Genomic DNA, 14,655 nt, shown 5'->3' with positions numbered 1-14,655 from the left:
TATCACAGCTCACTGTTCAAGGATGTGTCTCCCTCTAGTGGTTTTTAAAGTATCGATGCCATATTTTTCTCTTTGAATGGGTTTAGTCAGTTTAGTTGAACTTTGTTTTTACCGATACTGTCTTTTAAGTTTTTTAGAATCTACTGTTTCAGCATTGTTATGCATCGTTCTGACGAACTGTTTAAAGGAAATTATTATGAGTCACGTGACTTCAGGTGTTTGTTTTTTTGTTTTTGAGGAAACGCAGGTAAAGAGGGCGTCTTCCCAACTTTGACGGATCAGAGGTTGGTTTTTGTTCAACTAAAGTAAACGCAAAACTATCCTGCAGACCCTGCGGTTTGTAACAAGAGAAAGGAAGACTGGAACCGGAAAAGCTGTATGAAGTCTGTAATTATCGTTCAGGGAGAACGTCCTTTGGTTTGTTGTGGTCACAAAACTATCTTGAAATGTTCGCATTGATATCTTTTAAAAAATAGCTTCTGTTTTGATCTGATTTTTATTTCAAATAACATTACTGTTCACTGGACTGCGTGGACTCCTGGACAAATTTGCTTGGCTCGTGTGAGGTGCACGAGCAGAAGGGGGTAAGTTGAATCGATTCGAGTACTATACATGTATATAGATTTAATATAGGTTTGAGTACCAATTTTTTATTTTTATTTTGCAGCCTTACAAATGCAACTATCACTGAACACGCGCTCGGTTGACCACATTGTTATTCCGCGTCAAGCTTTGTGCGTGTTTAAATGAATATGAATCATTGTCACACAAGAGGACAGAAAATTACTTTTGAAATACCATGCTATAAAAAAAAGTGTAGTGACCTGACCTCGAAAATAAATTCCAGGCAGGATGAGTTTGTTTATGCTGGAAGAGCTAATAACTCCGGAAGAGAGTAAATAACAGGGACAAAAATAAATAAGAAAAAAAATTGTGTGAGGATGAAACTAAACTTCTGTACACGGTGCCTGTCGAAATGTCGTCGTCTTTTATGCTTGTTTTTGTTTTTTTTATACAGAAACGCCAACTTATCGTCATAGACTGTAATTCCCAAGACTGACTGAGGTACTGACAGTCATGGGTATAAATTGAACTCTTTTCCATGCAGCCAAAACAACCCTCTGATGTGCGTTTCTCTTTTCAAGTCAGAGAAATGGACAATGACATTGAAGAGCAAGATACTTTTCCAGTGCAGAGGGATGAAGAAGGTGAGAACCGAGCAGAACAGAGTAGAAGGGGTCGGAGGGTAGAGAAGCTTCAGAAGAAAGTCTCTAGATGGATGCTTCCAGAAGAGCTACAAGAGACGTACTTGGAGCGAGCCAACTGCTGTCCGCCACCTATTTTCATCATCCTCATCAGTTTAGCAGAGGTACTGTCAATGTTTGACTCAAAACAGTAACCTTTGTATCACTAGACATTTATCTTTCTTGTGATATGATAAAGAAAACTGTTTCTACTGTCACCAAAAGTGTATGTCAGACTATACCAAACACTCCAAAGTTTGTGCCACAGGCCTGTTGCCTTTATTATTATTTTAGTAATTATTATTTTAACTTATAAAGTTTTAATGCTAAGCCATTGCAAGAACTGTTCACAGTAACCAGTAGATTTCCATTCATTTTAGAATGTTTAGGTTGGGATGTGGCACTGTGAAAGAACTGGGAGTCTTTTGAGCTTAGCTTTCCACTTTCCTATTCCTGTATGACAAATCTTAGCCACAGTGTTTGAAAATCAGATTCATCCTTGTTTCCATGGGCATGTCTCAAAATAGGCCACTAGTCACTCAAAATCAGTGTTTTGAATATCAAGTTATTAAACTGGCAAAAGCTCCCACTGGAAAAAGAGTAATTCCTGCATTAACTAGAGTTTATATCTGCTACTTACACAAATTGTATTTATTCATTTTTATTGGCATGAGCCTTAACATGTGTTTAATACTGCTTGGTCATCATTTTGGACACTGCCTTTTGACAACTGAACTGGCATAGTGAGCTCACGCATATTGCTTAAACCTTTGTTAAAATGTCCTTGTTTTCTTCTTCCGCCTAGTTGCCTTGCGTCTCAGGGAGTAATTTTTTCTGCTCTTCTGTATTATCTGTTTTGTGTCATTATCAAAATATGGTGACAAACATGTCTCTTGAATTTTTAGTCATGAAAAAGATTTAAAAAGTCAAGAAACCCCATTTAGATGGCATCATCTTAACCCAACCTTTAAATGTGCAGTATGTAATAATTTTTTTTTTGCCAATGTGTGAACGGCTTGTAACGCAACTTAAAAAAATTAGCCCTTCCCGGACTTCCTAGGTTGCATATTAAAGCCTGTAGACTGATTTTCATGCAAAGGGAGAGGGTCGGTTTTGCCGGGAAAATCCAAAGGATGTGACGTTTATGCGCGCTCCCGAGAGCCTTCTACTAAATCCCGTCTGGCTAAGCAGGAACGTGATCGTGGTCAAGCGAAAACTAGAGTGAACATCGGCAGGGCATTTGATTCCTGGAGGGACATTCGTTCGGTTTTTGGGGATCAAAACCGACACTGACTTGGCGTTCTTCTTATTTGACAGGTAAGCTTACATTACTGCAAAGCAAGTGAAATACAGTGCCATAAAGATTGATCTGTGTAATTTTAGCTAACTTGATCTTGCCTGCTAATGCTGACGAATTGCAAGATACCTTGCTTCGTAACTTTCAAATAATTTCAACAATCTTCTCTTTATACTAAAAGTCAGGTATACAGGATAAATGTATGCAAATACGCTGGTTTCTTGATCGTAGTACAACATGACATACAAAACATACAATAATGCAACATAACAGTGCAGTGCAACAGTAAACTGTCTGGTATAGTTCGGTAGTATGCAGAGCTCGTATTGAATCAAGTCTTATGGGGGGGTCCCCACCATAAGTTAGTCGCAATATACAATTTATACAAAATATACAATATATTTATTTGATCATAATATGCATAACTATATACTATTTATTAAAAAAAAGGGCTTACATAAAAGAACAGGCTTTTGTGTTGATAAAGAATAAAAAATATATATACATTTTCATTCCAGTGTTATATAACAAAGAGAGATAAGCTACTATTCTTCTTTTAAATGGCTTACTCCAAGTAATACTGGATTTAGAGGGTGACAAAGCAGCAGACCCAAAAGGGCAACTATGGCAAATATACCAGGGGACTACATATAAGGCACTTGAAGACCCGTAAAAGCATGTGACTTCAAAATACATTGAAATGTCTCAAAAACAGTAGAAAATAATCAGATGGCTTCCAGACTCACTGGATGGTATCACTTTCAGATTCAGCAGTGGCACAGGAATAATTATTTCATAATATCTCAGAAAGCAGTGATAAAGCAGCAATCAGTAACTTCAAAAGGACCTGTTTAAGGACCTTTTTTATTTCTTAAACAGCAGTAAAAGGATGGCAAAATACTATCAGGCTGAATTGATACTATAGAGTTCTTACTCAATTCTTACTAACCCCAAACTTTTGAACGGTAGTGTATAATGTTACAAAAGATTTCTATTTCAGATAAATGTTGTTCTTTTGAACTTTCTATTCATCAAAGAATCCTGAAATTTATTTTTGTACACAACTGTTTTCAACATTGATAATAATCAGAAATGTTTCTTGAGCATCAAATCAGCATATTAGAATGATGTCTGAAGGATCATGTGACACTGAAGACTGGAGTAATGATGCTGAAAATTCAGCTTTGATCACAGGAATAAATTACATTTTACTATTGTATTATTATTATTATTATTTTAAATTGTAATAATATTTCACAATATTACTGTTTTTACTGTATTTTGGATCAAATCAATGCAGGCTTTGTGAGCAGAAGAGACTTTTGAACAGTAGTGTACATCCAACAGAATAATTCTAGCATTATTTACCAATGTAGTATTTACTACCCTAAAAACAACTGGATGATTTATGTGACACTTTGGGATGATAATGTTTGTTCCAAAAGACTTGTTTAAATGCATGAAACTAGTATATTAGATATTAAAAATATAAATTGTGACAAGACAGGCTGTCAGCCTGTGTGTTAGTGTTGGTGGGGATTTTTCAACGATTTCAGTGCAGTTACATTGTTACGTCAGTAGGTGACGGCAAGGGACTGTTATGAGTGAGTCAGTCAGCAGACTATTCAACCATTTCAGTCAAAAAGGCTGCTTTATTCAGGAACAAACAATGCTATGGTTATCAATATGTCAATCATTGCTATTTCAAGAGTGAATCCCACATTTATATGCGGATGTAATTCCCGAAATTTTGCAGCGTGTACATGGCCGTTAGTCCTTCTCTTATCATGTTCAGTCTCTTTGTACGTTACGTCATTGTTTTGGCCGATGCTCTCTTACTCTCGTCCCTATGGAGTGTGGGTTTCTGAAACTTACATACTGCACCTTTAAAGGGATAGTTCACCCAAAAATTAACATTCTCTCATCATTTACTCACTCTCATGCCATCCCAGATGTGCATGACTTTCTTCCTTCTGCAGAACACAAACAAAGATTTTTAGAAGAATATCTCCACTCTATAGTCCATACAATGCAAGTGAATGGTGATCAGACCTTTGTAGCTCCAAAAATCACATAAAGAAAACATAGAAGGAATCTGTTAAGACTCCAGTGGTTAAATCCATATCTTAAGAAGTGATATAATAGGTGTGGCTGAGAAACGGATCAAAATGTATCCTTTTTTTTTAAAACTCTAAATCTCCACTTTCACTTTTACATCTGAAAGTCACGTGGTGACTGTTTCGTTTCACTTCGTTTCGATTAGAGTAAAAAAAAAAAAAAGTACTTAAATATTTTTCTGTTTCTCACCCACACCTATTATATTGCTTTTGAAGATATGGATTAAACCACCTGAGTCTTATGGATTACTTTTATGTTTCCTTTGTGATTTTTGGAGCTACAAAGGTCTGATCACCATTCACTTGCATTGTATTGACCTACAGAGCTGAAATATTCTTCTAAAAATTGTTGTGTTCTGCTGAAGTCATTCATTCATATCTGGGATGGTATGAGGGTGAGTTAATGATAAGAGAATTCTCATTTTTGGGTGAACTATCCCTATGAAATAATAGGAAATGGTTTGATTCTATATTGTTTTACAATTTTTTTTTTTTTAAATATATTTTGAATTTGTCAGTTGCCTGTAAAAACCCCCTTGTCTCCTTCATCTGATACACTAATTCTATGACAATTACATAGTTATTTATGTTTATATATATTTTTACTCATTTTGTTTTCTCAGGTCAAACATTAGTGAAAGGCCTAACGTGGTGTTATTGGTGTTACATCCCTTGCTTCATTCGTGAAACAAAATTACATAAAAAAATAAAGAACAACAGTCAGTTAAAAAAAAAAAAAAAAATTACCCTTAGCTTTTATGGGTGAAAACTGAACTGAATTGAAATTTTCAATATTAAGTCAAAGTCAAATTGTTTTTTAAAAGGAGCCTTTTATACTCCATAATGCAAGGCTTCAACAAAAGCAGAACAATATAAAGTACACTGTGGCTTCAGTGGTGTTTAAAATTGTGTACGCAATTTCCTTAGGTCAACCTCTTTTTTTTTTTTTTTTTTTAACCTGTTTCAGTTGGCAGTATTTATCTACTATGCAGTATGGAAGCCCCAGAAGCAGTGGATAACCTTAGGTACGGGAATCTGGGAGAGTCCCCTTACCTATAAACCTGAACAACGTGAAGAGGCATGGCGGTTTGTCTCCTACATGTTTGTGCATGCCGGGTAAGGGACTTGCTTCCTTTCTCTACTCGCCGCACTTTAAGTATGACTTTCTATTGTGAGACAATTTGTTTACTCACTGAAAAACATTTGTTTAGCCTATTCAAGAGGAGGACAAAGAACTTAAAGGGATAGTTAATCCAAAATGAATATTCATTTACTCACTCTCATGTTGTTCCAAATCTGAATGACTTCCATGGAACAAAAGATGTTAGACAGAATATTAGGCTGTCACCATTTACTTCTATTGCATCTTTCTTTCCATACAATTAAAATGAATGGTGGCTGAGGCTGTCATTCTGCCTAACATCTACTTTTGTGTTCCACATAAGAAAGTCATACAGGTTCAGAACAACATAATGGTGAGTATATGATGACAGGATCTTTATTTTTGGGTGAACTATCCATTTAATATCCACGAATGAAGAAAATAATCCAAATAATCAATTTCTTTCTGTGACCATATGTAACTCCTGTTCAACTGTAGAATGTCAGATCTGGTTGAAATCTGTAGCAGACATCAACTTTAGTGCTTTATTGGTGTTTGATATATGTATTATATGTACTTTCTTTGTTTAGGGTGGAGCACATCATGGGCAACCTGTTGATGCAACTGCTGCTGGGCATACCCCTGGAGCTGGTGCATAAAGGTTTTGAAGTGGGCATGGTCTATATGGCTGGGGTCCTTGCAGGTGGGCTTTTGCAAGTATAATCAGTCTGTTTTTTTATGCTTTATTTGTTTTGTTATTGGGATACTATGGGTACCATTCTGTGCACAGTTTGCAAATTTTCTGTTTACATGTTATACCTAGATGACCTACTGCATATTTTGGCAAATGGAGTATACAACGAGAGCACACTGCATGGGAAACTGTATCTCACATTGCAATGCCTTGACTTGGCCTTCTGTTTCGAGTGATGAATGAACCTGAAATTATTTTCATTGCAATATTATTATTTACTTTTTGACTAATATTGTTTGATTAGATTACCAAAAGTTAGTTTCAACATGATAGTTGTGACAGCAATATAGTGCACAACAGTTTAAAATGTTTGTTAGACTCTGCACAATGTGTTGTACTCAGTAGGCTGTGCATGAGTATTCCATTCAGAACAAGCTTCAAGTCTTAAAATGTCCTTTGAAATTAAAAACATTTCCAGACTCTGTGTTGTGCCAATTGGAAAGAAACTTTAGAAATTGCTTGATATGAATTTACTTTGTTGAACTTTTTGCTTTAGTATATATTTGATATTTATGAACTATATACTGAACTGTGCAAAAGTCTAAGGCACATTATAGTTTTTCACAAAAACATTGGTCTTAAAACAGTTATTCCATATATTCTGCTTTTATTGTATCAGAAGGAAATATAATTTTAGATTTCAGCATTCCCTTTGCAAATAGAATTGAATAGAAGAAGATCAAGGAGCCCTACAACAGATGGTATTGCCCCCACAGAGCCCGGATCTCAACATCACTGAGTCTGTCTGGGATTACTTGATGAGTAAAAGCAATTGTGACAGCCTAAATAGATAGAAGAACTGTGGCAAGTTCTGCAAGAAGCTTGGAACATCCTATCTGACAACAACCAAGAACAACTGTGTCCAGGTGTACCTAGGAGAATTGGTGCTGTTTTGAAGGCGAAGGTTGTCACATCATGTATTGATTTAGCTGTTTTTTGTTTACTGGACTTTGTATGATGTTAATTGATGAATGAAAACTATTTATGGCATTATTTTTAAAGACATCCTCTCTAAGCAACATTTTTCACAAGTGCCTAAAACTTTAGCATAGTACTCTATATATATTATATTAGACATTAGTCTTCTTCTCTGGCCCCCCTGCATATTCTCATGAAATACTAAAAAGTATAATATTTATATAACTCCTTTTTCAGGTTCCCTCGCCAGCTCCATTTTTGATCCTCTCAGTGCACTTGTGGGGGCCTCAGGTGGTGTCTATGCCCTCATGGGTGGTTACTTCATGAATGCTGTGGTGGTGAGATTTACAGTTATATAATTTGATGGGATTTTTTTCTGATTCAAATTTTATATTCAAACATCCAAACTGTAAAGTTTCGTTTTCCTACAGAATTTCAGGGAGATGTTTCCGATTCTGGGAGTGTTTCGGATCCTAGTTATTGTTCTTATTGGTGCGTCTTTGTATTTCTACTTTCTACTGTACTATTGACATCTGAAAAAACTAAGCATTGAGTCCTGACTTCTGACCTATTGCCTGATATTTAATTAATCTTTTTTTTTTTTTTTATCCAGTTGGGACAGATGTTGGCTTTGCAATTTACAGAAGATTTATTGTCCATGAGACTGCCATGAAGGTGACACTCTTTTGCCTTTTCACTGAATTTAAGCAGTAGCGGATCATAAACCATACATTTTTTGTCTGCCTGTTGCTGTAGCTATACAGTTAAACCATTTTAAATCCTAAAGTTAATTTAGGTAAAATGTTCCGTTTAATTTACCTCTTTTATTTTATGTTTTTGACACTTTTTACCAGACAAATTAACTGAAGGATGAAATATTTTCTTTCATTGAAGTTAGGGTGTATCTTGTTGCCTTGTTGGTTACTTCTAAAAGGGAATCTGACATTTAAACCGGTGTATCTGGTTTTGTTCATGCTTGATTAGAATGCTTTAGGCTACAGGCCTAATTGATAGATTCTTCAAACATCTTACAAGAATTCCCTCTGAATTTAGTTTTCATACAACACATATCTGGAATCTCTTTTAATCAAGGTGATGTATTCTTTTATTATCATTACATTTTCATTGAGAATGTCCCATATCTTTCTTTGTCAGGTGTCTTTTGTGGCTCACATTGGCGGTGGTATAGCCGGCATGACTATTGGTTATGTGTTTTTCACCAACTACAATAAAGAGCTCCTGAAGGACCCTCGCTTCTGGATGTGCATTGTGGGATACATTGCCTTCTTCTTGTTTGCTGTCATTTTCAACATCTTCTTGTCCCCAGCACCCGTGTGAGGGTGCATATCTGTAATGGTTTAAGCCCTGTTCACAATGCCCGTGTTCACAATGGACAATTGTTGTTGTTTTTTATTTTATTTTAAAGAAGCCTTTCTCAGGTCAATAAAACTCTAAGACAATTCTATTAATCATTGTGTTAACAGATTCAAGGTTGGATGCTAATACACTACATAGATTTCTAAAGTAAATACAATTTAATTTATAGATTGGATTGAATTGGATTGTGAAATGCTGTAATTGATATCCAAATATTCACCTATGCATACCTCCTCATATATTTAAATCCTCAGGAAAAAAGATAAGTTTAATATTTGTATTTTGATGGGTTTGTTTCTACAGGACCATTTATTTTTTATTAACAGGATTATTGAGCACTTGGTGAGGAGTTTAAAGGAAAATTCTGGGTTCAGTACAAGTTGAGCTCAATAGACAGCATTTCTGGCATAATGTTGATTACCACAAAAAATTATTTTGACTTACCTCTCTTTCTCTTTAAAAAAAAAGCAAAAATCTGGGTTACATTTCCCGAGTGAGGCACTTACAATGGAACAATATGTGTGTACACATGGTTTTACTGTGATAAAATCATTTACTAACCATTTCTGTGTAAAGTTATAGCCAATTTTATAGCTTTGTTGCCATGACATGTCAACAAACCCCGAAACCCTAAAATGACAATTTAAACAAATTTACAGCTTGAATAATTCGTGGTTTAACAGGGTAATTAATGTAAAAGTGCTTTTATAAAATTATAAGCTTTACATTTCTGCCTTTTAAACCCTCCAAAAATTGCTTAAATTGGATTGAACCCAGAATATTAATGGTTATTTGAAATTCTTTGTCATTTTATTAACAAGATTATTGATAAAATGCAAAGATTTCATTTTTACTTAATTGTTTTAGGGGGGCCTGGGTAACTCGGCGAGTATTGACGCTGACTACCACCCCTGCAGTCGCGAGTTCGAATCCAGAGTGTGCTGAGTGACTCCAGCCACCTAAGCAACCAAATTGGCCCGATTGCTTGGGAGGGTAGAGTCACATGGAGTAACCTCCTCGTGGTCGCGATTAGTGGTTCTCGCTCTCAGTGGGGTGCATGGTAAGTTGTGCATGGATCACGGAGGGTAGCATGAGCCTCCACATGCTGGGAGTCTCCGCGGTGTCATGCACAACAAGCCATGCGATAATATGTGCGGATTGACGGTCTCAGAAGCGGAGGCAACTGAGACTTGTCCTCCGCCACCCGGATTGAGGTGAATAACCGTGCCACCACAAGGACCTACTAAGTAGTGGGAATTGGGCATTCCAAATTGGGTGGAGGAAAAAATTTGTTTCAGAATGTGATTGGCATGTTTGTAGGCAGGAAATGGTCAGTATCAGTGCCCACCGGAGAAAGGTTCCTTGATTATTGTCTGACAGGGTGACGAGCCCCTAATTTTAAACCCATTTCTAACCCTACCGTTATAGGCCTGAAACTCGGCTAATAAATAGACCACCTTTCTCCAATTTGTGGTTTCAGGATGGGTTTTAGACTGTCATCTATGCAAGGAGCCAAAAAGTACCTTCACGGTTACAACTTACCCACCCCTAGTCTAGAAAAAAACAACGTAATGTCATGTAGTTCTCACTGGACTTAGATTCTCATCTTAGAATTCCAGTAGAGGGCATCGCTGATCAACATGTTGGCAGACCTCAAACTGAGGTCACACCAATGTAGTTCAAATGTGGTATTGCATAAACTATTGATCTGTGATCAATATGAAATTATGTCAAATCAGTGCTAATGACACGCATCTAGAATTACCTTTAAAAAAATACAATTAAAAAAATCCCTGTTACCATGTCATTCTGTTTTAAAGATGGGTTTAAGGTTGGAATTGTAAGATATTTGTAGGTTGTTTTAGGAGAATTGTTTGGACAGTTCTACAGAAAAAAAAATATTTAATGTATTATACATTTTAAAGACCAATTTGTCCATACTGGCCTATTTAATAAATATTTTATATTCACTTGTTTTAGAGCTTTTTGTGTCTTGGTTGATGAATTTGTTGAGGTAAATGCTCAGGCAGATGAGTGGTTGAAGGTGAAGTGAGTTTACATTGGAAGGTTTCCCACAACAAATGCTATTCTGAGTCCCTCTGTTCCATCAATTCTAATTAGCTGATGGGGGTTCTCCAAAAAAACATAATTGATTGCTGGCCAATATGGATACAGTGTTCTTGCCAGTCTAAATAGAACATTCCATGTTTTTTTTTAGTCAAAGAAAATCAATTTTGACAGATTTAATTTACACTTGTGTGATATTATTAATGGCATATTAGCATTTGTTGAGGTTTTTCAGAATGCTTAGTATTATTACTTGTGTTTTCTGCATGGAAAGCTTCTTAAAATTACTGAAACATTTTTAAAATTAAATGAAAAACAAAATCCAGTCACACGGCACATACAGTGCATCCGGAAAGTATTCACAGTGCTTCACTTTTTCCACATTTTGTTATGTTACAGCCTTATTCCAAAATGGATTAAATTCATTATTTTCCTCAATTCTACAAACAATACACCATAATGACAACGTGAAAGAAGTTTGTTTGAAATCTTTGCAAACTTTGAAAAAAATCACATGTACATAAGTTTTCACAGCCTTTGCCATGACACTCAAAAGGTGCATCCTGTTTCCACTGATCATCCTTGAGATATTTCTACAACTTGATTGGAGTCCACCTGTGGTAAATTCAGTTGATTGGACATGATTTGGAAAGGCACACACCTGTCTATATAAGGTCCCACAGTTAACAGTGCATGTCAGAGCACAAACCAAGCCATGAAGTCCAAGGAATTGTCTGTAGACCTCTGAGACAGGATTGTATCGAGGCACAGATCTGGGGAAGGGAACAGAAAAATTTCTGCAGCATTGAAGGTCCCAATGAGCACAGTGGCCTCCATCATCTGTAAATGGAAGAAGTTTGGAACCACCAGGACTCTTCCTAGAGCTGGCTGCCTGGCCAAACTGAGCGATCGGGGGAGAAGGGCCTTAGTCAGGGAGGTGACCAAGAACCCAATGGTCACTCTGACAGAACTCCAGCATTTCTCTGTGGAGAGAGGAGAACCTTCCAGAAGAACAACCATCTCTACAGCACTCCACCAATCAGGCCTGTATGGTAGAGTGGCCAGACGGAAGCCACTCCTCAGTAAAAGGCACATGACAGCCCACCTGGAGTTTGCCAAAAGGCACCTGAAGGACTCTCAGACCATGAGAAACAAAGATTGAACTCTTTGGCCTGAATGGCAAGCGTCATGTCTGGAGGAAACCAGGCACCACTCATCACCTGGCCAATACCATCCCTACAGTGAAGCATGGTGGTGGCAGCATCATGCTGTGGGGATGTTCTTCAGCAGCAGGAACTGGGAGACTAGTCAGGATCGAGGGAAAGATGAATGCAGCAATGTACAGAGACATCCTTGATGAAAACCTGCTCCAGAGCGCTCTGGACCTCAGACTGGGGCGAAGGTTCATCTTCCAACAGGACAACGACCCTAAGCACACAGCCAAGATAACAAAGGAGTGGCTCCGGGACAACTCTGTGAATGTCCTTGAGTGGCCCAGCCAGAGCCCCGACTTGAACCCGATTTAACATCTCTGGAGAGATCTGAAAATGGCTGTGCACTGACGCTCCCCATCCAACCTGATGGAGCTTGAGAGGTCCTGCAAAGAAGAATGGGAGAAACTGCCCAAAAATAGGTGTGCCAAGCTTGTAGCATCATACTCAAAAAGACTTGAGGCTGTAATTGGTGCCAAAGGTGCTTCAACGAAGTATTGAGTAAAGGCTGTGAATACTTATGTACATGTGATTTATTTTTATTTATTTTTTTATAAATTTGCAAAGATTTCAAACAAACTTCTTTCACGTTGTCATTATGGGGTATTGTTTGTAGAATTGAGGAAAATAATGAATTTAGTCCATTTTGGAATAAGGCTGTAACATAACAAAATGTGGAAAAAGTGAAGCGCTGTGAATACTTTCCGGATGCACTGTAATTGTTCACTGGTTGTTTAAGCATGTTTTCATTAAGTGATTATGTCCATAAAGCCCTGACCCTTGTACTAACAAAGGTCTGAATAGCTGTTATAGATTTTCTACTGCCATTGAGCATTCAATGCATGTTTCTAAATTTACAGAAATTGCCCATACCTGGTTTAACCTTTGAGAATGAGAAATGGGTTTTTGTTAAGAGGCCAAATGTCTTGAATCAGCCATTTCCCACTATGATGACCAACCAGACAAATTAGGTAACTTTATGACTAGTGAAACCTTCATACCAGTAGACACCAGAATTCTAGAATTAATTAAAATATTTGGGTAACTCACTCCAAGAATAATGTGTATTAATCTAATTCTAGGCTATTCTTAGAAAATAACTGATTATGTCTGGGACAGTGTTTTCAACTAAATGTTTATCAAAAGTTCAATTATTTGGCCCTGACTTGCATACAGAATGATCAACTGGCCTCCTCCAGGGGCATTTCCCTGCTACCCCCTGCTACCTACAACCAGATACTTGTGCAAATCAACATATATTGTTAGATGTGGGATTTTAGTCATTGTCTGTCACATCTACTGTACCCTAAAGTAATGTAAAGTAGTTTAAACATTAAAGTGAGCTGTGAACTCCCCCATTAGGGAAACTGTATGAAGCTTGATTAAGTTACTCATGTAATGCTTGTACATTATTGATAATTATGTAACGTAAAACCAATTATTTTTATTGTTAATGCACCTTGATGGCTCAGCCACAGAGAATTCTCAACTTGTGTTATGAGGAACAGGATGAGGTATAAATAAGATCATATTTATGAATTAATATGGACATGCATCTTGAATATAAGGACATAACATCAAATATGCATTCAACATACTCATATAAGCTTAAGATACCAAATTTGTGGAACACTGTCATAGTTCAGCTCTTCATTAAAAATATGCCTAGTCTGAATCAGATTGTGTAATGAAGAGACTATGTTAAATAGGACTTGCCTGACATGCCCTTAAATAGATACCTCTGATAAAACCAACCAACAGCATAGTTAGTGAGTCTAATGGGGCTGCACCATTGATTTTTTTTTAAATGGAATAAAATATCACCACAACTAGCAGAGACAACTTAATTACATTGGGCTGGACCAAGCAGAGTATGAAATCGGACATGACCGATTGATTGTGTTGCTAAGTATTGACTTAATAAAAGTAGTGCCAATGTAGGCTATGTGGATGAGTGCCATTAGAAAGAGTGGTGTTGTAGCAGTGATCACTGTCATGGATAACAATAAACACATTCCCCCTCAGCTTTTTTGCTATATTCTTCCATATTTCACTAATAATGTCACCCATTATTTCTGTTTTTAAAAAAGACAACAGGCCTTAATTTCTCTGTATAAAAATGTGCACGAGTTGAGGTTATGTGCGAGTTTGGCTCCAGTTGGCATGGATTTGAGGGTGCATATAGCTTGAGTTATTTTTGCAATTCTGCTGAAACATCATTCCATAACGGGTGTCAATTAGCAATCAAACACACATGAATAGCGTCTTCTGTGATGAAGAGCACAGGAGCATGAAGTGTACATAAGTGTAGCCGAGCATCAAATTCATAGGGAAGGGGACTTTATCATTCCGCAATCTTTTATTTAAGCATTGGCAGCGTTGGCATGCTGAATCAATTCAGTGTTACTTTCATGTTTATAGAGGAGTACTGGTTATTGACGCACTGTATGCTGCTGACATACAGAAGCAGTGTGCTTGCCAGCAGACCCCGGCACATTCGGAAACCTTTGTTCACTGCCAGCAGAGAGGAAAGTGGGGGTCACAAAAGTTTAGGTGATGTTTTGCGTC

At 37.0% G+C, this 14,655-nt stretch overlaps 1 protein-coding gene across 2 annotated transcripts; it reads left to right on the top strand.

Annotated features, from left to right (window-relative positions):
* Positions 1 to 54: 54 nt before the first annotated feature.
* LOC127453331 (rhomboid-related protein 2-like) lies at positions 55 to 10,779 on the top strand. 2 transcript variants are annotated; one of them, XM_051719662.1, is made up of 9 exons: positions 55 to 584; positions 1,019 to 1,065; positions 1,146 to 1,369; positions 5,626 to 5,774; positions 6,351 to 6,463; positions 7,670 to 7,770; positions 7,864 to 7,924; positions 8,046 to 8,107; positions 8,588 to 10,779. In XM_051719662.1, exons 3-9 carry the CDS (start codon positions 1,154 to 1,156, stop codon positions 8,768 to 8,770), a joined length of 885 nt encoding a protein of 294 aa, XP_051575622.1. In that variant the 5' UTR covers positions 55 to 584; positions 1,019 to 1,065; positions 1,146 to 1,153; the 3' UTR covers positions 8,771 to 10,779. The 2 variants fall into 2 exon arrangements, with proteins under 2 accessions (XP_051575622.1, XP_051575623.1); XM_051719663.1 differs by lacking the exon at positions 1,019 to 1,065.
* The last annotated feature ends 3,876 nt before the right edge of the window (positions 10,780 to 14,655 follow it).

The sequence above is a fragment of the Myxocyprinus asiaticus genome, chromosome 15 (assembly GCF_019703515.2).
Source record: "Myxocyprinus asiaticus isolate MX2 ecotype Aquarium Trade chromosome 15, UBuf_Myxa_2, whole genome shotgun sequence".
NCBI classification, from domain to species: domain Eukaryota; kingdom Metazoa; phylum Chordata; class Actinopteri; order Cypriniformes; family Catostomidae; genus Myxocyprinus; species Myxocyprinus asiaticus.
Note: the sequence above shows the minus strand (reverse complement) of the source record. Positions and strands in the feature narration are given on the sequence as shown.